A 27205-nucleotide genomic window follows, 5' to 3' on the forward strand; every position below is an offset into this window, starting at 1 on the left:
GTTATTAAATTTCTGTCTAATTATACAAATGTTTTATTAGTTTTTATATATAGATAAGAAGCTCACATTAGACAACAAGTTTATATATATCAGTTGTATATACCTGTTTATATCTTTTTATTAACTGAATGTTGATAAATACTTAGGATTACCTACAATAAAACATAATTTATGCTTACCTGATAAATTCCTTTCTCCTGTAGTGTAGTCAGTCCACGGGTCATCATTACTTATGGGATATTAACTCCTCCCCAACAGGAAGTGCAAGAGGATCACCCAAGCAGAGCTGCTATATAGCTCCTCCCCTCTACGTCACACCCAGTCATTCGACCGAGAACCAAACGAGAAAGGATAAACCATAGGGTGCAGTGGTGACTGGAGTATAATTTAAAAATTAGACCTGCCATAAAAAACAGGGCGGGCTGTGGACTGACTACACTACAGGAGAAAGGAATTTATCAGGTAAGCATAAATTATGTTTTCTCCTGTTAAGTGTAGTCAGTCCACGGGTCATCATTACTTATGGGATACCAATACCAAAGCTAAAGTACACGGATGACGGGAGGGACAGGCAGGATCTTTATACGGAAGGAACCACTGCCTGAAGAACCTTTCTCCCAAAAACAGCCTCCGAAGAAGCAAAAGTGTCAAATTTGTAAAATTTGGAAAAAGTATGAAGAGAAGACCAAGTTGCAGCCTTGCAAATCTGTTCAACATAGGCCTCATTCTTAAAGGCCCAAGTGGAAGCCACAGCTCTAGTAGAATGAGCTGAAATTCTTTCAGGAGGCTGCTGTCCAGCAGTCTCATAGGCTAAACGTATTATACTACGAAGCCAGAAAGAGAGAGAGGTAGCAGAAGCTTTTTGACCTCTCCTCTGTCCAGAATAAACGACAAACAGAGAAGAAGTTTGGCGAAAATCTTTAGTTGCCTGTAAATAAAATTTCAGGGCACGGACTACATCCAGATTGTGTAGAAGTCGTTCCTTCTTTGAAGAAGGGTTAGGACACAATGATGGAACAACAATCTCTTGATTGATATTCCTATTAGTGACTACCTTAGGTAAGAACCCAGATTTAGTACGCAGAACTACCTTGTCTGAATGAAAAATCAGATAAGGAGAATCACAATGTAAGGCCGATAACTCAGAGACTCTTCGAGCCGAGGAAATAGCCATTAAAAACAGAACTTTCCAAGATAACAATTTGATATCAATGGAATGAAGGGGTTCAAACGGAACACCCTGTAAAACGTTAAGAACTAAATTTAAGCTCCATGGTGGAGCAACAGTTTTAAACACAGGCTTAATCCTGGCCAAAGCCTGAAAAAAAGCCTGAACGTCTGGAACCTCTGACAGACGTTTGTGTAAAAGAATGGACAGAGCTGAGATCTGTCCCTTTAAGGAACTAGCAGACAAACCCTTTTCTAAACCTTCTTGTAGAAAAGACAATATCCTAGGAATCCTAACCTTACTCCATGAGTAACTCTTGGATTCGCACCAATGTAAGTATTTACGCCATATTTTATGGTAAATCTTTCTGGTAACAGGTTTCCTAGCCTGTATTAAGGTATCAATTACTGACTCCGAAAATCCACGCTTTGATAAAATCAAGCGTTCAATCTCCAAGCAGTCAGCTTCAGAGAAATTAGATTTTGATGTTTGAAAGGACCCTGAATCAGAAGGTCCTGTCTCAGAGGCAGAGACCAAGGTGGACAGGATGACATGTCCACTAGATCTGCATACCAGGTCCTGCGTGGCCACGCAGGCGCTATTAGAATCACCGATGCTCTCTCCTGTTTGATCCTGGCAATCAATCGAGGAAGCATCGGGAAGGGTGGAAACACATAAGCCATCCCGAAGGTCCAAGGTGCTGTCAAAGCATCTACCAGGACCGCTCCCGGGTCCCTGGACCTGGACCCGTAACAAGGAAGCTTGGCGTTCTGGCGAGACGCCATGAGATCTATATCTGGTCTGCCCCAACGTCGAAGTATTTGGGCAAAGACCTCCGGATGAAGTTCCCACTCCCTCGGATGAAAAGTCTGATGACTTAGGAAATCCGCCTCCCAGTTCTCCACTCCCGGAATGTGGATCGCTGACAGGTGGCAAGAGTGAGACTCTGCCCAGCGAATTATCTTTGATACTTCCATCATCGCTAGGGAGCTTCTTGTCCCTCCTTGATGGTTGATGTAAGCTACAGTCGTGATGTTGTCCGACTGAAACCTGATGAACCTCCGAGTTGTTAACTGAGGCCAAGCCAGAAGGGCATTGAGAACTGCTCTCAATTCCAGAATGTTTATTGGAAGGAGACTCTCCTCCTGAGTCCATGATCCCTGAGCCTTCAGGGAATTCCAGACAGCGCCCCAACCTAGTAGGCTGGCGTCTGTTGTTACAATTGTCCAGTCTGGCCTGCTGAAGGGCATCCCCCTGGACAGATGTGGCTGAGAAAGCCACCATAGAAGAGAATTTCTGGTCTCTTGATCCAGATTCAGAGTAGGGGACAAATCTGAGTAATCCCCATTCCACTGACTTAGCATGCACAATTGCAGCGGTCTGAGATGCAGGCGTGCAAAGGGTACTATGTCCATTGCCGCTACCATTAAGCCGATTACCTCCATGCATTGAGCCACTGACGGGTGTTGAATGGAATGAAGGACACGGCAAGCATTTTGAAGCTTTGTTAACCTGTCTTCTGTCAGGTAAATCTTCATTTCTACCGAATCTATAAGAGTCCCCAAGAAGGGAACTCTTGTGAGTGGTAAGAGAGAACTCTTCTCTTCGTTCACCTTCCACCCATGCGACCTTAGAAATGCCAGTACTAACTCTGTATGAGACTTGGCAGTTTGAAAGCTTGACGCTTGTATCAGAATGTCGTCTAGGTACGGAGCCACCGAGATTCCTCGCGGTCTTAGTACCACCAGAAGAGAGCCCAGAACCTTTGTGAAGATTCTTGGAGCCGTAGCCAACCCGAATGGAAGAGCTACAAACTGGTAATGCCTGTCTAGGAAGGCAAACCTTAGATACCGGTAATGATCTTTGTGAATCGGTATGTGAAGGTAGGCATCCTTTAAATCCACTGTGGTCATGTACTGACCCTTTTGGATCATGGGTAAGATTGTCCGAATAGTTTCCATTTTGAACGATGGAACTCTTAGGAATTTGTTTAGGATCTTTAAATCCAAGATTGGTCTGAAGGTTCCTTCTTTCTTGGGAACCACAAACAGATTTGAGTAAAACCCTTGTCCGTGTTCTGACCGCGGAACCGGATGGATCACTCCCATTAGTAAAAGATCTTGTACACAGCGTAGAAACGCCTCTTTCTTTATCTGGTTTGTTGACCACCTTGAAAGATGAAATCTCCCTTTTGGGGGAGAGGTTTTGAAGTCCAGAAGATATCCCTGAGATATGATCTCTAACGCCCAGGGATCCTGGACATCTCTTACCCAAGCCTGGGCGAAGAGAGAAAGTCTGCCCCCCACTAGATCCGTTCCCGGATCAGGGGCCCTCAATTCATGCTGTCTTAAGGGCAGCAGCAGGTTTTTTGGCCTGCTTGCCCTTGTTCCAGGTCTGGTTAGGTTTCCAGCCTTGTCTGTAGCGAGCAACAGCTCCTTCCTGTTTTGGAGCAGAGGAAGTTGATGCTGCTCCTGCCTTGAAGTTACGAAAGGCACGAAAATTAGACTGTCTAGCCCTAGGTTTGGCTCTGTCTTGAGGCAGGGCATGGCCTTTACCTCCTGTAATATCAGCGATAATTTCTTTCAAACCGGGCCCGAATAAGGTCTGCCCCTTGAAAGGTATGTTAAGTAATTTAGATTTAGAAGTAACATCAGCTGACCAGGATTTTAGCCACAGTGCTCTGCGTGCCTGAATGGCGAATCCGGAATTCTTAGCCGTAAGTTTAGTTAAATGTACTACGGCATCCGAAATAAAAGAATTAGCTAGCTTAAGGGTTTTAAGCTTGTTTGAAATCTCATCTATTGGCGCTGAGTCAAGGGTCTCTTCCAGAGACTCGAACCAAAATGCGGCCGCAGCTGTGACAGGCGCAATACATGCAAGGGGTTGCAATATAAAACCTTGTTGAACAAACATTTTCTTAAGGTAACCCTCTAACTTTTTATCCATTGGATCTGAAAAGGCACAGCTATCCTCCACCGGGATAGTGGTACGCTTAGCCAGAGTAGAAACTGCTCCCTCCACCTTAGGGACCGTCTGCCATAAGTCCCGTGTGGTGGCGTCTATTGGAAACATTTTTCTAAATACAGGAGGGGGGGAAAAGGGTACACCGGGCCTATCCCACTCCTTGGTAATAATCTCTGTAAGCCTCTTAGGTATAGGAAAGACGTCAGTACACGCCGGTACCGCATAGTATCTATCCAGCCTACATAATTTCTCTGGGATTGCAACGGTGTTACAATCATTCAGAGCCGCTAATACCTCCCCTAGCAGTACACGGAGGTTTTCTAGCTTAAACTTAAAATTTGAAATGTCTGAATCCAGTCTATTTGGATCAGATCCGTCACCTGCAGAATGAAGCTCTCCGTCCTCATGTTCTGCAAATTGTGACGCAGTATCTGACATGGCTCTAGTATTATCAGCGCACTCTGTTCTCACCCCAGAGTGATCTCGTTTACCCCTAAATTCTGGCAATTTAGACAAAACTTCAGTCATAACATTAGCCATGTCCTGTAGAGTGATTTGTAATGTCGGCATAACTTCCCCCTCGTTGTCTGGTGAATGATGTTCAACATGTACAGATTGACTTTTATTTAAAGTAGCATCAATGCAATTAGTACATAAATTTCTATTGGGCTCCACCTTGGCTTTTACACATATAGCACAGAGATATTCCTCTGAGTCAGACATGTTTAACAAACTAGCAATTAGACTAGCAAGCTTGGAAATACCTTTCAACTAAATTTACAAGTAATATGTAAAACGTACTGTGCCTTTAAGAAGCACAGAAAAACTATGACAGTTGAATAACAACGAACCGGAGTAGTTATAAAAACCAAATTTTACCCGGTAAAAGCATAAAATTAGCAAAGGATTGCACTCATTAGCAATGGATGACTAACCCTTAATATCAGAAAAAATGTATAAGATATAAAATATAAGCGTTTTTTTATCACAGTCAAAGCACAATCTCACAGGTCTGCTGTGAGTGATTACCTCCCTCAAAATAAGTTTTGAAGACCCCTGAGCTCTGTAGAGACGTTCCGGATCATGCAGGGAGAGAAAACAGACTTGTGACTGAATTTCTAATGCGTAGCAAAAGCGCCAAAATAGGCCCCTCCCACTCACACACAACAGTGAGGGAAGTTCAGTGAAACTGTTTTTAATTAAAAATAAACGACAGCCATGTGGAAAATAGCGCCCAAAACAATTTTTCACCAAGTACCTCAGATAATTAAACGATTTAACCTGCCAGCAAACGTTTAAAATCTAATAATATGAAATGTCATTAAAAAGCCTGCTGCTAGTCGTTCACACTGCAAGTTAGGCTAAAAGTTATATGCATACAGTATTGTCCCAGTGAAGTGCCATTCCCCAGAATACTTAAGTGTAAACATATATACATATCAGCCTGATACCAGTTGCTACTACTGCATTTAAGGCTGGACTTACATGATATCGGTATTGGCAGTATTTTCTCAGTCAATTCCATTCCTTAGAAAATAATATACTGCAACATACCTCTTTGCAGGTGAACCTGCCCGCTGTCCCCTGATCTGAAGTTTACCTCACTCCTCAAAATGGCCGAGAACAGCAAAATGAATCTTAGTTACGTCCGCTAAGATCATACAAAAACTCAGGTAGATTCTTCTTCAAATTCTACCTGAGAAGAAACAACACACTCCGGTGCTGTTTAAAATAACAAACTTTTGATTGAAGATATAAAAACTAAATATAATCACCACAGTCCTCTCACACATCCTATCTATTAGTTGGGTGCAAGAGAATGACTGGGTGTGACGTAGAGGGGAGGAGCTATATAGCAGCTCTGCTTGGGTGATCCTCTTGCACTTCCTGTTGGGGAGGAGTTAATATCCCATAAGTAATGATGACCCGTGGACTGACTACACTTAACAGGAGAAATATATAATAACAACATTGCAGTACATACATTAAACATTTATCCAATCACAAAATACAATATATTCAAATTATAGAATTTAACTAAATACTCTACCCGTGCTAATCTAGCGCTGGACTACATTCACTACATATTAAAGTATACTTACAACAAGTCTTTAAGAACATTCACAGACCCACATTTTCAGCTGACACTGCTCTCTGCATCAGCTGACTTAAAGTATACTTACAACAAGTCTTTAAGAACATTCACAGACCCACATTTTCAGCTGACACTGCTCTCTGCATCAGCTGACTTAAAGTATACTTACAACAAGTCTTTAAGAACATTCACAGACCCACATTTTCAGCTGACACTGCTCTCTGCATCAGCTGACTTAAAGTATACTTACAACAAGTCTTTAAGAACATTCACAGACCCACATTTTCAGCTGACAAAGTATACTTACAACAAGTCTTTAAGAACATTCACAGACCCACATTTTCAGCTGACACTGCTCTCTGCATCAGCTGACTTAAAGTATACTTACAACAAGTCTTTAAGAACATTCACAGACCCACATTTTCAGCTGACACTGCTCTCTGCATCAGCTGACTTAAAGTATACTTACAACAAGTCTTTAAGAACATTCACAGACCCACTTTTTCAGCTGACACTGCTCTCTGCATCAGCTGACTTAAAGTATACTTACAACAAGTCTTTAAGAACATACACAGACCCACATTTTCAGCTGACACTGCTCTCTGCATCAGCTGACTTAAAGTATACTTACAACAAGTCTTTAAGAACATTCACAGACCCACATTTTCAGCTGACACTGCTCTCTGCATCAGGTAGTTAAAGGAAGATAGTATCAAAATATGACCATACTGATATTCGTGACAACCATTTTCTCACTCCAAATTTGTTCACTTCATTACCGCCATAATCACCCACCTCAAACTGGAAAACAAATTATCATACACCATGGCCTGCTCTGTTGCTGTAACTTATCTGCTGAGTGCTGGTGGAGAGTTATAAAAAATAACCCTCCTACCCCCACCTCACAAAATTATAAAGTATGCCATTCACTATATAGCCAAACAAAAACTATGTCCAAATTCCTATTCCTTATGCTACTTGCCCTTGCAAATGATGTAGAGTCTAACCCTGGTCCCCCAGCAAATTCCATTCCTAGCCTTCCAGCTAAAAAAGGCCTCTCCTTTGTGCACTGTAATATACGCAGCTTATTTCCAAAAATCGATGCACTGCAAGCTTGGTGTTTACAATACAAGCCAAAAATCATTGTTATCTCTGAATCATGGCTAACTGCAAAAATACCTGACTCTGCCATTGCAATACATGGGTATTCATGCCATAGAATTGACAGAGCAAAGAGAGGAGGCGGCATTGTAATTTATGTTGACAACTCCACAAAGTTCACCAGCATACAAAAATCTAGCTCTCCTGCCACCTTTGATTTCCTTTCTGGCAAAATTGAGATCCCGTGCAGTAAATCAATCATTGTTGCAGGAATCTACCGCCCACCAAGCTCCCCTGTGCATTCCATTTCGGACATAGCACAGCTCCTTATTGAATCCATAACTCAAAACCCAAAAAGTGAAATTTTGTTTTTTCGAGATTTTAACATTGATTGGCTGAATCCAAAAAATAACAGTTGTCGCTCGCTGTTTAAATCTTTGCAGCTAACGCAATTAATCTCCTCCCCAACTCGCATAAACATCAAAAGCCATAATCATACCCTGCTTGACTGGATTCTCTCCACTTCTCCCAACCGAATCCAGGAGGCAGGTGTTCTCCCTAACAATTTCAGTGACCACTGCTTAGTGTACTGTGTGCGCAAAATAAAGGCTACTAAATCCTATCCCAAGGTTAAAATCATCAGGTCCTTCAAAAAATTTAATCTTCAATCATTTCTAAATGACATCAAGAACCTCCCCTGGCACAGATTAAACCTAATCCCAGATCTAGACTCTGCAGTTGAATTCTTTCAGTCTGAACTCCTACAAGTTTGGAATTTACATGCACCGCTGCGCAAGGTGAGAGTAAAAGGAGCACACTTGAATTGGATCACAGCTGACCTCATTCAAATGTACCAATTTCGGGATTCATTGTGGTCAAAGTTCAAGCATACTGTCTCTATGAATGATCACTGTGTATATAGACAATGGCGAAATATATGTACTAAACAAACAAAATTGGCTAAGGCGCAATATTTCTGTGAAAATCTGAACAATAATATATGTAACCCTAGAAAGTTTTGGAAACTCATAAATAACCTACAAAATCCACCAATCCACTCCCAACCCTCCACTGTCAATGTGGATAACCAAAACCTGCAACTTCCCTTAGAAGTAGCAAATGCCTTTAACAATTATTTTGTAGGATGCTCCACCACCCTGATTGACAAACTAATAAATGGCAAACATTCTGAAGCTACAAATGTGGATCAAGTCCCACTAAAACAGCAAAGACCCAATATAGAAAAGTTCAATTTTAGACCAGTACCCTTCAATGTCATTAAGAAACACCTCGATAATCTAAACATGAAAAACCAGTCAGGACCTGATCAAATCCCAGCAATGCTGTTGAAGCTCAGTGCGCCGGCAATTGCTAAGCCTGTCGCAACCCTAATAAACGAATCCTTGGTGTCTGGATACATACCCAAACTCTGGAAAACTGCAAGAGTAGTGCCTATTCATAAAAGTGGGGAGTTAACCTTGGTTTCTAACTATCGTCCTATATCATTGCTCCCTGTATTGTCAAAAATCTTAGAAAAATGTGTCCATACGCAATTATGCGAGTATTATCAACTTTCTAACTATCTGACCCCTGATCAATCAGGTTTTAGACCGAATCACTCCACGACAACTGCCCTCCTAAAAGTTTGCAACAACATCCAAACTGGCATGGAACAAGGAGACCTAACTGGAGCTATTTTTCTTGATTTTGCAAAGGCTTTTGACACAGTGGACCATGACCTACTACTTCTCAAACTAAAAAACTCTGGTATTGCTGATCGCCCGTTAACCTGGTTTAAATCATATGTATCGGATCGATCACAATATGTCTCTGTCTCTAACAGTGACTCCCTCCCTCTCCCAGTCACGTGTGGTGTCCCCCAAGGTTCCATTCTCGGCCCCCTACTATTCACATTATTTATAAATGATTTGCCTAATGTCTGCAAATCCTCAACTGTACACATGTACGCAGATGACACGGTAATCTATGCAAACAAATCTGATCTGCCGCAGCTTGAAGCAGTGCTCCAAGACCAGTTCACAGAGGTAGAAAAGTGGATCTCGAAAAACAAACTCCTCCTAAACACTGACAAAACGGTCACAATGATCTTTGGAACGGAACCTAAAATACAAAAATTACAAAATTCCCATCTTCGCATCAAAACAAAATCCAATTGCACGCTGACCGCAGTCCACTCTTTTAAATACTTAGGTATGTTGTTAGACCCCAATCTATCTTTTGGACTCCACATAGAAAAACTTGCCTCTAAACTTTATCCAAAACTAGGCGCCCTGTACAGAAACAAATCTTGCCTCAGCCCTACAGTAAAGGAAAAGATTGTACAGCAAATGCTGATGCCTATCTTGGATTATGGGGACATAGTATATGCACCTGCTCCGCAAACTCACCTTAATAAACGAAATACTTTATATAACTCGTTCTGCCGCTTTGTGCTACAATGTAACTACCGGACCCACCATTGTGACATGCTAAAAGAACTAAACTGGAATCCAGACGCACCCTCCATCTTTACTGCCTTGTCTTTAAGAGCCTTTCAGGGAAGCTCCCACCCTACCTGAGCAGAATGCTCTCCCCTGCTATTCCCACCTCCTATAACCTCCGATCCAATAACAGCACATTATTTAGCTTGCCTCAATACAAAAATAAAGCATCTCGATCCTCCTTTTCCTACAGAGCGCCACAATTATGGAATGACCTCCCTCACACTTTAAAAACTTCACCAAGCCTAAAATCCTTTAAGAGATCCCTCTATACATATCTCAAAACAGAATGCTCCTGTCATGGTTGATTAAATATTTCGTACCTGCTCTATGTTAAATGTTTGCATATATTGTGTATTATTATTATTATTATTATTGTTTTTGTATTTTATTGTACCCTATTGTATCAATGCAATGTTTTGTGATCCCAGGACATACTTGAAAACGAGAAAAATCTCAATGTATCCTTCCTGGTAAAATATTTTATAAATAAAATAAATAAATAAATAAATTATAATATATATATAATATATATAATATAATAAACAGATAGGTTATAACAGCTTGTTATGCCTGTAAAAGGTGGAGGATATGGCATAAATAGTTAATGAATGTTTGTACCTTAGTTGCAGATGAAGAAATGACTGGATCCAGTTTTCAGAGCAGTGAACAATGTTTAGATAATAATCTACTTACAACTTGGTAGGAGAGGTTGCTGTTAGGTCTGGGAGGAACAGATGAGAGCTTTGCAGACAGTGTGAGCAGCAAGTGAGCATAAATAAGGAAGTGATCCTTGCGGCCGGAACTTGATGCGGCGTAGGAATCCAAAAGGAAAAAGATCCAGTATGCTGAGCTGCTTGAAGCAGAGAAGCAGGTTCCAAAGTAAGAATCCTTCACAGTTGAAAAAGTAACAAGGTAACACAGCAGTAAATAACTATAGAGATTGCTTAAATAAAATAAGCACTTGCATTAGAGGTCAGACTTGAAAGTGGCTGCTGTAGACAAGTTGAACACAACAGGCTAAGCACAAAATAATCAAGCAATGATGTGAAGAAAGGGGAGTGGTTTTATAGGCAGGAGGAATTGAGTGGAATGTCTTAAAGGGACATTACATATACACTGAAACAATCTTACCAGAATCAACGCTGTGGAACAGGAACACGGCCCTTCAAGTGTGACAGGTTAGTAGTGTCGCTCCTGACATAAAAGCAGGCAGCGAAAATCGTTAACGCTGATTGCTTAAGGAGCTGTTAACATGAGTCGGGATGGTTTCGCAGATGAAATCCCCCTGCATCTCTGGACTCTAACTTTCACCCATGCTCTCACTGAGAGGCTGACAGGACTACTTAAAACTCCAGTCCAATTGCGAAAAGTACTACCCTCCATAAGAGACTACTCCAAATCTTATGACACTTCTCTGCCAACCTCCTGTGGTGAAAGGCAAAGAATGACTAGGGGATGAGGGATGTTGGGGAGGTATTTAAGCCTTTGGGTGGGGTGTCTTTGCCTCCTCATGGTGGCCTGTTTCTTATTTTCCACAAGTGATGAATGAAGCAGTGGACTCTCCTCCCCTTTAAATGGAAAGCAACATTCTTTTTGCTTTTACTTTTTAGAGTTTAAACTGCCTTAAATGTCATAGAAACTGTTATGCTCCTTTAATTGTACTTAGAAAATATCAACATAACTCACTTCCGCTTGTCGGTTTCTTGCTGATATTTAACATGCTTTTCTTCATATTCACGAATGTTAGACACACCAATCTTATTGCAGAAAACATTGAAGACTATATCCTCTACCTTTAAAAAAAAAAAAGGACAAATAATCATATTTTTTTAATTTTTTTTTATAGCAATTAAATACAAGTGTGTAAAACTTACAAAAACCACAATAAAACTGATTATTGTACAGTGAAACACTAGTGAAATCTACAACCCTCAGCTGTCACTAGTTTTTATTTTACGATTCCAAGTGATGACTGCTGGGGGTTGTATCCTATTACAGAGTGTTTCTCTATACAAACAATTCTTTGCCGTTGGGGGTTTAATTCTCCTTATGTCTTTTTTAATAATTGTCTTTTACTAGACTCTAGAACCAATAGTTGTATGGAGAGCTACAATGCTGGATGATTTTTTTATTGCTACATTTACAATTTATTTATCTGATTTGGGATCTAGTTATACATTTTATACTAGACTGTTTCTACTTCTCAAATACGACTTGAACTTCTATCTCTTAGAAAACCCTAATTATTTTTATTTGTCATGCTTTATTATTGTGCTGATATGAATTGGTATACAGTATTTTGACATGTGAATGGAGAAAAGGAATTATTTTAGTGGTCAACCATGGCACCTTAAAAAAAGAGGGGTATAATTGCTATTTTTCTAAAGACTGACTATCAATAATATGGAGAATTTAACAAACATAATCTAGGTGACATAAAAAGACAGAGCTATGATTCTTTTTTTGTATACATAATGCATTTTTTTCACTTGTCCCACACAAAAACTTGTAAGTTGTAAAAAGTATTAGAATTCTATAAAAAATAATGTGATTAGATAATAAATCACTGTATATCTATTGAATAAATGTAAGACATTACAAAGCGGCAAGGCATTACTAAGTTTCTAGCAATTATTTTATTAGAAACAAAATACATATAATTCTAAATGTCTGTGTTCTTGCAGCGTCATGAAAAACAATGTCAGAGAAAAAGCACTGTGTACAAAATTCTTCATCAAAACCAAAAAAATACAATTAAATTTGTTGGTATTCTAATTGGCGACATACTGGAATATCTGTAAATTCTGTCTGTGAGTGGATATAAACACTACATTTTTTTTTTTTTTCCTTTAAACATTTATGTTCCCAAAACACAGTAACCAGGAAACGTTTTAAAACATTTGTGCAATCTGGACATTCCTGATGCTGTCACATATTACTGATCTTTGATATGATAGACATCAAAGGTTACACAGAACATGACCTCATACCAGGCCCAGACTGACCATAGGGCATACCGGGCAAAAGCCCAGTGGGCCGCCGGTTATCTTAGCCCTGCCCACTATTACATTGCATACCGAGTGCGAGTGCCCCAAGGCCCAAATTTTTATTAGTGCTGTGCTGATGTGGCTGCCCCGGGCTGCTCTCTGATGTACAGTAAAACAGCCACACTGGCTTATAAGGACTGTGGACAGCAGAGCCGTGAGTGACTAGCGCAATTCCTGGTGCCGGGCATGTGTGTTTTTTTTTTTTTTTACATTAAGGCTCGCTTCGCTATTAGGGAGATGAGCAGGGTTACACATGGCAGCCATGGCCGATGCTTGCAGGGCGGCCCTTTCACTTGTTTGTGGGCATTCTCCTTTCTTGCTCTCCCACTCATTGGCTCACCTCTCGAAAAATCTCGCCCATGTTTTTATTAAAGTATGCCACGGCCCGCGCAGATCCGGAGATGAAAAGCTGTAGTGACAGTGTGGCAGAGGTTAGAACATGGGAAAACATTCTGATCCCTGGGGGCTGCAACGTGCCGGCAGTAAGTGGCGGACAAACCGCAAAGGCAAAGTAAGCAGAAAATTAAAACAAACGGCAACTGGCCATCAGTTAAAAAGTGATCCACTTTATTCAAAAAGTTAAAAGCACCATAGAAAGGGCTCATTTCCCCTTTCTATGTTGCTTTTAACTTTTTGAACGAAGTGGATCACTTTTAACTGATGGACAGTTGCTACTTGTTATCATTTTCTGGGAAATATAGTTTCATGCTATTGTTTGTTTTTAGAATTTGAACTACAATACCCAGTAATTTTATTACATTTGAGTATAGCTTACTTCCCATGTTTAATTATTTACTGTTTATTAGATGACAGCACTCAACATTTCCCTGCTAAAATGAATCAGTAATTTGGTGAAAAATCTGTATGTGCACTTTGTTTCTAAATGAAAATGAATAAATGTTCTCTAAAACATAATGAAAACATGTTAACACACACTGAAAATTATAAATTAGCCTACAGCGCAACAGAAAATAAAACCATGTGAAATGGCCTATTAGTAATTATACTCTGCATTTGTTATCTATACCGCCTTTCCAATAAATAAACTTTTTTTTTTTTACAAATTGTACTTGATAATGAACGTCTTACATAATTTTTATTTTCCCTTTTGGCTGTGTAAACATAATCAAGTGCTATGGAAAATATTCTGTGTTGTGTGTTAATGTTTGCTTATTAATTACTTGGCATGCAAACTGAAATTTAGATAGATGAATGACTGTCACTGGAAGACCGCACAATACATTAGCAGTCATGTATGCAAAGAAATAAGTGCACTTTTATTAGTAAGATTTACATATTGCCAACAATGACATTTACTATAGCATTTGAAATTGAAAACCAGTTTATGATGTTTTAAGTGGGAAAAATGCAAATATAATATATTAAAGGGACAGTAAACCTTAAAAATAATGTTATATAATTCTGCACATAGTGCAGAATTTTATAACATTATATTAGCCAAACATTATTAAAACATAATTTCCCCTATTCATTTAAAAAAAAAAAAAGCGCTGTTTCACAGACCCGCTCTCTGCTGAGCGGGTCTGTTATGTTTACTCAGTGCATCTGGCCAGCTGTATAGTCACAGCCCGGCCCGACCGCACCATAAGACTAAGTGCAGCTCGCTCCTGTCACAGGAGCGAGCTGCATTTAGTCTTATGGCGTGGTCGGGCCGGGCTGTGACTATACAGCTGGCCCGATGCGCTGAGTAAATATAACAGACCCGCTCAGCAGAGAGCAGGTCTGTGAAACAGCGCTTTTTTTTAAAAAATGAATAGGGAAAATTATGTTTTAATAATGTTTGGCTAATATAATGTTATAAAATTCTGCACTATGTGCAGAATTATATAACATTATTTTTAAAGTTTACTGACACTTTAAATGTAATATATTTATCAAGGTAGTAAGCATACAGTTTCATACATATTGTATAAGGAATGCAAAATATGTTACACTTATATGAGCACTATGCAAATGCAAAATAATTATGGAGTTTCCTGTCACTTTATTGGAAATTTTAGTTGTTACTACCAGATGATAAAGTTTACGACTAGATTATGAGTTTTGTCGGTAATGCTGTGCAGTGCTAACGAACAGTTTTCCCTCACCGCTCACCTGCAGACAAAGCTGGTATTAGGGGTTTTTACAAACCCAGCGTTAGCCACAAAAAAGTGAGCGTAGAGCATAATTTAGCTCCACATCTCACCTCAATACCAGCGCTGCTTACGGTAGCGGTGAGCTGGCAAAACGTGCTTGTGCACAATTTCCCCATAGGAATCAATGGGGAAGAGCCGGCTGAAAAAAAACCTAACACCTGCAAAAAAGCAGCGTAAATCTCCTAACACAGCCCCATTGATTCCTATTGGGAAATAAAAGTTATGGCTACACCTTACACCCTAACATGAACCCCGAGTCTAAACACCTCTAATCTTACACTTATTAACCCCTAATCTGCCGCCCCCGACATCGCTGACACCTACATTATATTATTAACCCCTAATCTGCCGCTTCGGACACCGCCGCGCGCAACCTACATTATACTTATGAACCCCTAATCTGCCGCCCCCAACATCGTCGACACCTACATTTTATTTATTAACCCCTAATCTGCCGCCCCCCATGTCGCCACAACCTAACTTCATTTATTAACACCTAATCTGCCGCCCCCAACGTCACCGCCACTATATTAAAGTTATTAACCCCTAAATCTAAGTCTAACCCTAACACCCCCCTAATTTAATATAATATAAATAAATCTAAATAAAATAACTATCATTAACTAAATTATTCCTATTTAAAAGTAAATACTTACCTATAAAATAAAGCCTAAGCTAGCTACAATATAACTAATAGTTACATTGTAGCTATCTTAGGATTTATTTTTATTTTACAGGCAACATTGTATTTATTTTAACTAGGTAGAATAGTTATTAGATAGTTATTAACTATTAAATAGCTACCTTGTTAATATAAATTCAAATTTACCTGTAAAATAAATACTAACCAAAGTTACAATTACACCTAACACTATACAATAATTAAATTAATTACCTAAACTAAATACAATTAAAAACAATTTAAAATTATCTAAAGAACGAAAAAAAACACTAAATTACAGAAAATAATAAAATAATTACAAGTTTTTTAAATTAATTACACCTAATCTAATCCCCCTAATAAAATAAAAAGCCCCCCAAAATAATAAAAAGCCCTACCCTATACTAAATTACAAATAGCACTTAAAAGGGCATTTTTCTGGGCATTGCCCCAAAGAAATCAGCTCTATTACCTGTAAAAAAAAGTACAATACCCGCCCAACATTAAACCCCACCACCCACACACCCAACCCTACTCTAAAACCCACCCAATCCCCCCTTAATAAAACCTAACACTAACCCCTTGAAGATCACCCTACTGTCAGGGTGCCAGGAATCAGACAGACGAGAAGTGCAAAAATAATCACACTTTTATTAATAGCAAAAAATAATAAAAAGTCCACAAGTCAAATAACAAGCCAGGAGTCAAAACTAGAGCTGGTAGTCAGACGAGCCGAGTCAGGAGCCAAAGCGAATAGTCAGACGAGCCGGAATCAGGAACAAGGAAAACAGCAGAGTCAGGAACAAGCCAGGGATCAGGAACCAGGAAGGACGTCAGGCAGACAGGTAATACACAGGAACTCTCACAAACAGGTCTGAGACAACGCAAAGGCAAAGCATACTGAACAAAGGCCCTTTAAATAATAAGTGATGACATCATAATTCTGAGACTGCATCCTGTCTCACATGGATGATGCACACCAGTGTGGCCATAAAAAGGAAGTGCAGGAAATGAGCAGCATCCCCCACAATGCACAATAGTCAGGAAGAGAGGTGAGTAAAATGGCTGCCAGCAGCACATGACAAACACAATAGGGAAAAAACCCTGACACCTACCTTGAGAAGTCTTCACCCAGCCGGGCCGAAGTCCTCAACGAAGCCTGGCGAAGTGGTCCTCCAGACGGGCAGAAGTCTTCATCCAAGCCGGGAAGAAGAGGTCCTCCAGACGTCCCTTGAATTCCGATTGGCTGATAGAATTCTATCAGCCAATCGGAATTAAGCTAGAAAAAATCCTATTGGCTGATCCAATCAGCCAATAGGATTGAGCTGGCATTCTATTGGATTATTGGATCAGCCAATAGAATGCAAGCTCAATCCTATTGGCTGATTGCATCAGCCAATAGGATTTTTTCTACCTTAATACTATCAGCCAATTGGAATTCAAGGGACGCCATCTTGGATGACATCATTTAAAGGAACCTTCATTCTTCAGTTGGACTTCGTTTGTAGAGGATGCTCCGCGTCGGATGTCTTGAAGATGGAGCCGCTCCGTGCCGGATGGATGAAGAAAGAAGATGCCGCCTGGATGAAGACTTCTGCCGTCTGGATGACCTCTTCTGGCCGGCTTGGATGAAGACTTCTGCCCGTCTGGAGGACCACTTCTCCCGACTTCGTTGAAGACTTCGGCCTGTCTGGGTGAAGACTTCTCAAGGTAGGGTGATCTTCAAGGGGTTAGTGTTAGGTTTTATTAAGGGGGGATTGGGTGGGTTTTAGAGTAGGGTTGGGTGTGTGGGTGGTGGGTTTTAATGTTGGGGGGTATTGTACTTTTTTTTACAGGTAATAGAGCTGATTAATTTGTGGCAATGCCCCGCAAAAGGCCCTTTTAAGGGCTATTTGTAATTTAGTATAGGGTAGGGCTTTTTATTATTTTGGGGGGCTTTTTATTTTATTAGGGGGATTAGATTAGATGTAATTAGTTTAAAAAAACTTGTAATTATTTTATTATTTTCTGTAATTTAGTGTTTGTTGTTTTGTACTTTAGATACATTTTTTTAATTGAATTTAATTGTATTTAGTTTAGGTAATTAATTTAATTATAGTGTAGTGTTTGGTGTAATTGTAACATAGGTTAGGTTTTATTTTACAGGTACATTTGAATTTATTTTAACTAGGTAGTTATTAAATAGTTAATACCTATTTAATAACTATTGTACCTAGTTAAAATAAATACAAACTTGCCTGTGAAATAAAAATAAACCCTAAGATAGCTACAATGTAACTATTAGTTATATTGTAGCTAGCTTAGGGTTTATTTTATAGGTAAGTATTACGTTTTAAATAGGAATAATTTAGTCAATGACAGTTATTTTATTTAGATTTATTTAAATTATATTTAAGTTAGGGGGGTGTTAGGGCTAGGGTTAGACTTAGATTTAGGGGTTAATACATTTAATATAGTTGCGGCAACATTGGGGCGGCAGATTAGGGGTTAATAAATGTAGGTAAGTGTCAGCGATGTTAGGGACGTCAGGTTAGGGTTTAATATAATTAACTAGTGTTTGCGATGCAGGAGTGCGGCAGTTTAGGGGTTAATATATTTTTATAGCGGCGGCAATGTGGGGGGGGGCTTAGTTTAGGGGTTAATATGTAGTTTATGGGTGTTAGTGTACTTTTTAGCACTTTAGTTAAGAGATTTATACTACGGCGTTAGCCCATAAAACTCTTAACTACTGACTTTTAAATGCGGTATCAGTCTTGACAGGAGAGGCTGTACCGTTCATTTTTTGGAAGACTCATAATATCGGCGTTATGCAAGTCCCATTGAAAATATATGATACATAATCGATGTAAGTGGATTTGTGGTATTTTCGAGTCAGACCAAAAAAGTGAGCGGTACACCTGTACCTTCAAGACTCGTATTACCAGCGGGCATTAAAAAGCAGCGTTGGGACATCTCAACGCTGCTTTTGAAGGCTAACGCAAGACTCATAATCTAGGTGTATGTGTTTTATCTAAACTACAGATAGAACAGCAGGTGAGGTTGTGCACTGTTACTGTTGTTGGTAAACAAATATTGCAATGCTGGCTCAGTAATCCCTAATCAGATTATCAGAAATGTATGATTTGAGTGACTCACATACACTGATATATTCTGAATCATTCATGTGAGTGACTTAAGTGTCATATATTTCTGATAATCTGATTAGGGATTACTAAACCAGCAGCATTGCAATAATTCTTTAACCAAACAGTAACAGTGCACAACCTCTCTATAAGTCACTAACATGATTCAAAATATGAGTGACTTATAGTTAGGTTGTGTGAGTGTTGGGGATTTTAAATGTTTTCTCACTTAAACAAGTATTATACCTGCCATGCGTGGTATATGGTTAAATAAGAAATTATGAACAGGGGGGAGGGGGAGTGGGCCTCTTTTTGGTCCCAGTCCAGCCATGCCTCAAACACACCACATAATCAGAGTAGACATTTTCACTAGTCTGTCATGCTGTGGCCTACATCACATTCAAGATTCTTTACATATTTACATGTGTATAATCACTTTTCACTTTTTTACTAGGAACATTAATCTGCTCGGTACATCTACAGTAGCATGGTTCCTACTCACAGTGGTAATGTTTTTTTTTCTTGTGCCTTCAGCTGTCTTCAAAGATATTCTCTTATTTTAACCTTTCAAAAGTGCTGGTTATTAACGTTAAGCTTCTTCACACTGGGTGCTGCCATCTTGAAAAACAAAATTTATGCTAACCTGATAAATTATTTTCTGATAGTCATTAATACTCTGTTCCAGGCTTGTAAGCCAATGACTCGCTAGGTGTAACACAGGGTGTGGCGTACCTACCCCACCTGGTCTGTGGATATAGGTTTTCTTGGCATATGGTGAAGGTACCTCGGATTATTTTGTTTCTCCAAGAAGGGTTGGAGAAAGGTTTGTCAGCTAGTTCTCTCAAGGGATAGATCTTATCCTTCTGATGTTATTACACAAGAGGTTAGCTAATCTTTTGGATGCTCAGTCTTTTGATCAGGCTCTTGTCAGTATCAGGCCTGTGTTTGTCTATTGCTCCCATGTAAGGCGGCTAGTTTGATGTTTTTCCCTCAGCTGAGGCTCCTTTTGGGAGAAAAAAGGTTCAAATGGTGGTGCCTTCTGATTAGGTCCTCCTGCCTTATTTTTTCCACCCCTCCTTTTCTATTTCATTTTGTGTCCTCTCTGGATTGGGTATTGGATTTCCCAACAGTAATGTATAATTTGTGGACTCTCCATGTCATTGACAATAAAACAAAATTTGTGCTTACCTGATGATAATAAATTATATTCTTTCCTTGCATTGAGAGTCCATGAACCCGCCCTATTCCTTTTAAGGCAGTCATTTTTTCTAATATTCAGGTACCTCTATATGGATATCCCAGGTATTTCTCCTATTTCTTCGGTCTCCTCGGCTGAATGACTGAGGTAGTATGGGAAGTGGGAAGGATATTTATGCTTTGGATGTGGTGTCTTTGCCTACTCCTGGTGGCCAGGAGGTAAATTTCCCAACAGTTATGAATGATTGGTGGACTCTCCATGCCAGGAAAGAAAATAATTTATCCCTCCAGACACCGTGGAGAAGATAAAATCCAGACCCGGACTAATAACATAAATTATGCTTACCTGACAATTTAATTTCCATCTGTGGGAGGAGTCCAGTGCTTCATTCATTACTTGTGGGAATTAAGGAGGAGGAGGCAAAGACACCACAGCCAAAGGTTTAAATACCTCCCCCACTCCCCTCATCCCCCAGTCATTCTGCCAAGGGAACAATGAACAGTAGGAGAAATATCAGGGTATAAATGGTGCCAGAAGAATATTACATTCAGGCCCGCCCACCGGAGTAGACGGGTGTGATCAGTGGACTCTCCTCCCACAGATCGAAATTAAATTATTAGGTGAGCATAATTTATGTTTTCCACCTTAATGGGAGAAGAGTCCACTGCTTCATTCATTACTTGTGGGAACAAATACCCAAGCTCTAGAGGACACTGAATGAACCAAACAGGGGGGTAAAAGGAGGCGGACCCTATACTGAGGACACCACAGCCTGCAAAACCTCTCTCTTAAAAACAGATTTTGCTGAAGCAAAAACATCAAACTTGTAAAATTTTGCAAAAGTATGTAAGGAGGACCAAGTAGCCACCTTACAAATCTTCTCCACAGAGGCCTCATTCTTAAAGGCACAAAAAGAGGTCATAGCCCTAGTTGAGTGATCCATAACCCTCTGAAGAGGCTTATGTCCCGCTGTCTCATAAGCCAAACTGATAATGCTATTCAACCAAAAAGACAGAGAGGCCCTCTGCTCCCTACGCTTCCCAGAATACACCACAAATAAGGACAAAGTCTGTCTGAAATCCTTTGTGGCCTGAAGATAATACTTCAAAGCTCGAGCCACATCCAAGTTATGAAGTAACCTTTCTTTAGACGAAGAAGGGTTAGGACACAAGGAAGGAACTACTATCTCCTGATTGATATTACGATCTGACACCACCTTGAGAAGAAATCCCAAACCAGTGCGAAGCACAGTTTATCTGCGTGAAAAACCAGGTAAGGGTAATTATGTTGCAAGGACGCTAGCTCAGAGACTCTGCTGACGCAATAGCCAACAGAACCTTCCAGGAAAGAATCTTAATGTCAAGAGCATGCATAGGTTCAAACTGAGCCCTCTGCAAAACCTTCATAATCAAGTTCAAGCTCCAAGGGGGAGCCAAAGGTCTAAAAACCGGTCTGATTCTGGACTGAGCCTGAACAAAGGACTGCATATCAGGAAGCTCCGCTAGCTTCTTGTGTAAAAGAAAAGATAAGGCCGAAATTTGTCCCTTTAAGGAACTAGCGGCAAGGCCCTTATCCAAACCATCTTGAAGAATAGCCAGAATCCTGGATACCCTAATCTTATGCCAAGGATATCCATGTTCCTCACACCAGGATAGATAGGTTCTCCACACCTTATGATAGATGCAACAAGTGACCGGTTTCCTGGCCTGAATGAGAGTATCAGTCACTCTCTCCGAGAATCCTCTCTTGGCCAAGACTAGGCGTTCAATCTGCACACAGTCAGCCTCAGATAATCAAAATTTTGGTGGAGAAAAGGACCCTGCACCAGCAGATCTCTGCGACAGGATAACTTCCATGAAGGTCCGCAAACCACGTCCTTTGTGGCCACCACAGAGCGATCAGAATGGTTGAAGTCTGCTCCTGTTTGATGCGGGCCACCATTCGAGGGGGAAGTGGCAATGGGGGAAATATATAAATTTGGTTAAACTCCCAAGGGACCTCCAAGGCATCTATCAGCTCCGCCTGGGGATCCCTGGACCGTGGCCAATATCTGGGTAGCTTGGAGTTGAGTCAGGACGCCATTAAGTATATCTCTTGCGTCCCCCATCTGTTGCAGGTCTCCGTAAACACTTTGGGATGGAGAGACCATTCCCCCGGATGAAACAATTATCTGCTGAGAAAATACGCTTCTCAGTTGTCCACACACGGAATGTGGATTGCTGAACAGCGAACAGTTGCTGGTCTCTGCCCATTCCAGAATCTGAGATACTTCGCTCATGACAAGGGAGCATCTCGTCCCTCCCCTGATGGTTTATGTAAGCCACCGAGGTAATGTTGTCCGATTGGAATCTGATGAATCATGACGACAAGCCCTCAGAGCGTTGAATATTGCTCAAAGTTACAGACTATTTATCGTTGACTCCTCAAGTCCACCTGCCATGTGCCCTTCTGGCACCCCAAACAGCTCCCCATTCTGATAGACTTGCGTCCGTGGTCACAATCTCCCAGGATGGCCTCAATAAGGATGTCCCCTGGGACAGCTGTCCCGGATGGATCCACCAAGAGAGGGATTCACTTATTTGGTTGTCCAGAGATATCTGTTGGGATCGATCTGAGTGATCGCTGTTCCATTTTCTCAACATGAATAACTGAAGAGGTCTGAGATGGAACCTGGCAAAAGGAATGACATCTATGCTGGATGCCATGAGCCCAATCACCTCCATACACCTGGCCACAGATGGTCTTGAGGAGGACTGAAGGGCAAAACAACTGGACACAATCTTGGCACGTCTATGGTCTGTCAAAATTATCTTCATGGATATGGAATCTATTATCGTACACAGGAACTCCACCCTGTTGCTGGGAACCAGAGAGCTCTTAGCCTCGTTTATCTTCCACCCATGAAGAAGAGTCCTCGAGTGGTTCTGCACAAGACTGCAGGACGGAGCCTGGACCGAAATATCGTCCAGATAAGGATCCACCACAATACCTCTGGCTTTTGCGAGCAGCGCTTCCAGGACCTTCGTAAAGACTTTTGGGTCAGTCACCAGACCGAACGGTAGGGCCACAAACTGGAAATGTTGATCCAGAAAAGTGAATCTTAGGAGCTAGACGTGGACCTTGTGGATTGGCACGTGAAGGTAAGTGTCCTTCAAGTCTATTGTTGTCATAAATTGCCCCACTTGAACTAGGGGCAGGATTGACCTGATCATCTCCATTTTGAATGATGGGACCGACAGGAACTTGTTGAGGCACTTTAGGTCCAGAAATGGGCGGAACATGCCCTCCTTCTTTGGAACCACACAAAGGTTTGAATAGTACCCTAGACCCCTTTTTGCTAGAGGTACTGGAATGATTACATTGAGAGATGAGAGATCCCTCACGCACCCTAGAAAGGCGTCTCTCTTCTCTGGTCTTGAGGATAGGTTTGATAGGAGGAAACTGCCCGTGGGCGGGTGAGTCTTGAACCCTATCCTGTAAACCTGGGTGATAACCTCCAGAACCCAATGATCCTGTACGTCTCCTATACAAGCCTCTGCGAACAGAGATAGTCTGCCCCTTACGCGATCCAGAGATGGATCAGGGGCCACCCCTTCATGCCGACTTTGTCTCAGCAAGCTTCTTGTTCTGCTTCGACTTGTTCCAAGATTGAGCTGGTTTCCAATATCCCTTTGACTGTTCGGCCTTCACAGCAGGCTGCTGGCGCTGAGACTTGTACGAACGAAAGTCACAAAAAAGTAGAGCCCTTAGGCTTATTCTTCTTATTCTGCGGAAGGAAAACACCCTTGCCTCCCGTAACAGTGGATATGATATAGTCCAGGCATGGACCAAAGAGAACTTTCCCTTGAAACGGGAGGGATAGTAATCTCGACTTGGAAGTCATGTCAGCCGACCACAACTTTAACCACAGCACCCTACGGGCTAGAACAGAAAAACCTGATGTCTTGGCATTCAGGCGAATGACCTACATATTTGCATCACAGAAAAAATAATTAGCTACCCTTAAGGCCTTAATATTTTCCTGTATTTCCTCGAGGGAAGTCTCCACCTAGACCATAGCGGACAGTGCATCACACCAGTAGGTAGACGCTCCCGCAAACACAGCGATTGCAGCTGCAGGTTGGAAAACCCACCACATAAGTTGAAACATCTTGCTCAACATGGACTCTAACTGTCAGGTTAGGAAATGTCCAGAAGAAGACCCAAATGCTAGGGCGAACTTAAACAACACCCTTGCACTCTGAGTTTAATCCAGGACGTGACCCCACGACAACCTCCAAAAAACAAAGTACTCACAATATGGAGCAGGGTTAGCCTGTGCCAAAGTAATTCATGATATCAGCCAGATAGACTTCTGAATAAGGAACTGGTTTCAGGAAATGTCTTCCACAGAATCAGGAGAGCAGGGATAGTCCACTTATACTCAGACAGAAGAAGGGTAAAACAGGAAACTTTTAATAATGCAGGAGTAGGTCATTTGTTATCAGGCAGTTTGAGAGTTAACACTGTGTAGACAGTCTTTGCAGAGTATGCAACAGGTAATCAGGCAGTTTGAGAGTAAACACTGTGTAGTCAGAACTTGCAGAATTAACAACATGTAATCAGGTAGTTTGAAGGTTAACACTGTGTTGTCAGAACTTGCAGAGATAGCAACAGGTAAGCTGGTAGTTTGAAGGTTAACACAGATTAATCAGTACTTGTTGAGATTGGCAACAGGATATCAAGCAGTTTGAAGGTTTACACTGAATAATTGTATTTGCAGAGTTTGGAAACAGGTAAACATGCAGATTGAAGGTTTCACAGAAATAACAGTATTTTAATAGTTTGGCAGTACACAGAGTAGTCTGAATATGCAGAGTTTGCAGCAGGTAAACAGGAAGTTTGAAAGTTTCACAAAACAAACAGTACTTGCATTGTTTGGAGACAAGTAATCAGGAGGTTGAAGGTTAATCCAGCATAGTAAATCCTTGAAGAGATTGGCAACATAAAAGCAGCAGTTAGAGAGATTCCTCAGCGAAATCCTATCAGAAGCCACAAAGTTAACAAACAAACGGCCACTGGAGAAACAGGAAGCCCAGAATAAAAAGCCTGGTTGTGACATCATCAGGAAGGGGTGGCTCAGACACCTGTCAATCAAGCACACAGAGAGGACTGCAGATCTTCCCAGCAGCTGAGCGTGACACTAACTTTTTATCCATGGGCTCCTTGAACGATTAACTACCCTCGAAGGGAATAGTCGTACGCTTAGCTAGCGTGAAGATAGCTCCATCCACCTTAGGAATGGCCCCCCATAGCTCAAACTGAGAGTCCAGAACGGAAAACAACTTCTTAAAAGAGGTAGAAGGAGAAAAAGGATGAGCCCAGTTTCTCCCACTCACTCTTAATAGTAGACATTTTCACGGGCACTGGGAAGGTCTGAGGCACCACCCTGTCCTCATAACCCCTATCTAGTTTAGGGATTGAAGGTTCTTCTGGGAGTTTCAGTTCTGGGACCTTCAACGTAGCAAGCGCATCTTTCAGTGAAAAGCGCAAATAATCCATTTTAAACTTAAATTCTGGCTCCTCCGCAGTCTGAGCTTTCGAAGACGCAGATTCTGACCCAGAGAGGGCACCCTCTGACGAGTCGGAGGCGCCATCATCGGATAATCTCTCAGGCTGAGAGACATCCAACGAAGTAGATGACCCCTGGGACGGAAGGCTATGTCTTTCCTTTTGCTTGCACTTTGCAGGGCGTTGTAGGGCATGGAAGGCTGTAGAAACCGCTTTTTGCAACTAGGCAGCAAAATTTAGCGGCCACGAGGCCCGTTCCATGGGAGGATCAGTAGGGCCTTGGGGAGCTACATGTGTAATTGGAGATGAATGTTGGGAATGCTCATTGCAGGACGGAGAATGCTCAGAGGTGGACGGCTCAGTACTACTAAATATCTTATTATTTTTAGATATTGCAATCTTATCAAAGCATGTGGAACACAGTTGAGCAGGCGGATCAACAAGTACCTCTTCACAATAAAAATAGGTATTAGATTTAATTGAAGAGAGAGTATCCTCTAACACAGAGCTTTCCAAACTTTTCATGGTGGTGACACACTTTTTTGACCTACATCATTTCGCGACACAGTAATTCAGTTGTACTAGCAAAAAGGAGGTTAAACTAACTTGTTTTAAGAGATATGGACACGTAAATACATTTAGTTCTTATATAATTTATGTATAAGTAACAGTATGTAAGTGCAAGAATTTAAAAAAGTTTAATAACACCAATAACTACTTACTATTTTAATGGGATGTATGAGGTTGATGGGATGAACACAATTTCTGAATATTTGATGGAATATTAAATAAAGACATTGCATTTCATCATCAAGCATTTTTAAGCTTCCACTTCCTATCCATATATCAAGAGCACCAATGCACTACTGGGAGCTAGCTGCAAAAAAACCTCCACTGACTTCTGTCTTCAGCTCAGCATTTAAGTTGCCGCCCTCAGAGCTTGGTGAGTCCGACTGACTACTGCCCACACTGCAAACACACTGCTGTCCCACTCACTGACTACACATGCAGTCACGAGCCAATTAAGGAGACTACACGTGCAGTCAGGAGCCAATGTGCTGCCAAAGCCGCCAATGGCAATAGTTTCAGTTCCCACTGAGCTGCGCCAATAGGTTAAGATGATCTGTGACCCCTTAGGTATCAATCACGTATCAACCATGTGATATGAATAGCAGCCAGGCGGAAAGTCAGAAACCCAAAAAAAAAATATTAAAAAAATTTGTGCTGAAGCAGGGACACACCTACACACTGCTGCCGACACACTAGTGTGTCCCGACACACAGTTTGGAAAGCACTGCTCTAACATATCAGAGTCCTCCATAGCTTATGCCTTTAATATGGACTAGAGATATTAAATGACGCCTTTATACACCAATGGCCGAGGCACTCACCACCTCCTATTGACCTGGACCACAGAGAAACCGTTACGTCTCCCGCAACTGACGATCAGGAAGAGAAAGTGGAAGAGGACACACCCTGTTGTCAGGATTTTTGTTCCCTGCTGTGTTTGCCATGTGCTGCTGGCAACCATTTTACTCACCTCTCTTCCTGACTATGGTGCATTGTGAGGGATGCTACTCATTTCCTGCACTTCCTTTTATGGCCAGACTGGTGTGCATCATCCTCCATGTGAGACAGG

General features: G+C 41.1%; 1 protein-coding gene across 1 annotated transcript in view; it reads right to left on the reverse strand.

Moving 5' to 3' along the window:
- Positions 1 to 27205, reverse strand: part of SMC1B (structural maintenance of chromosomes 1B) — an 854251-nt gene that overhangs the window by 608925 nt on the left and 218121 nt on the right. Inside the window, exon 7 of the mRNA XM_053719693.1 lies at positions 11519 to 11625. Within this exon, the coding sequence (XP_053575668.1) occupies positions 11519 to 11625 (107 nt within the window). The remainder of the gene's footprint in view (positions 1 to 11518; positions 11626 to 27205) is intronic.

This window comes from Bombina bombina, chromosome 6, assembly GCF_027579735.1.
Source record: "Bombina bombina isolate aBomBom1 chromosome 6, aBomBom1.pri, whole genome shotgun sequence".
Taxonomy (NCBI): domain Eukaryota; kingdom Metazoa; phylum Chordata; class Amphibia; order Anura; family Bombinatoridae; genus Bombina; species Bombina bombina.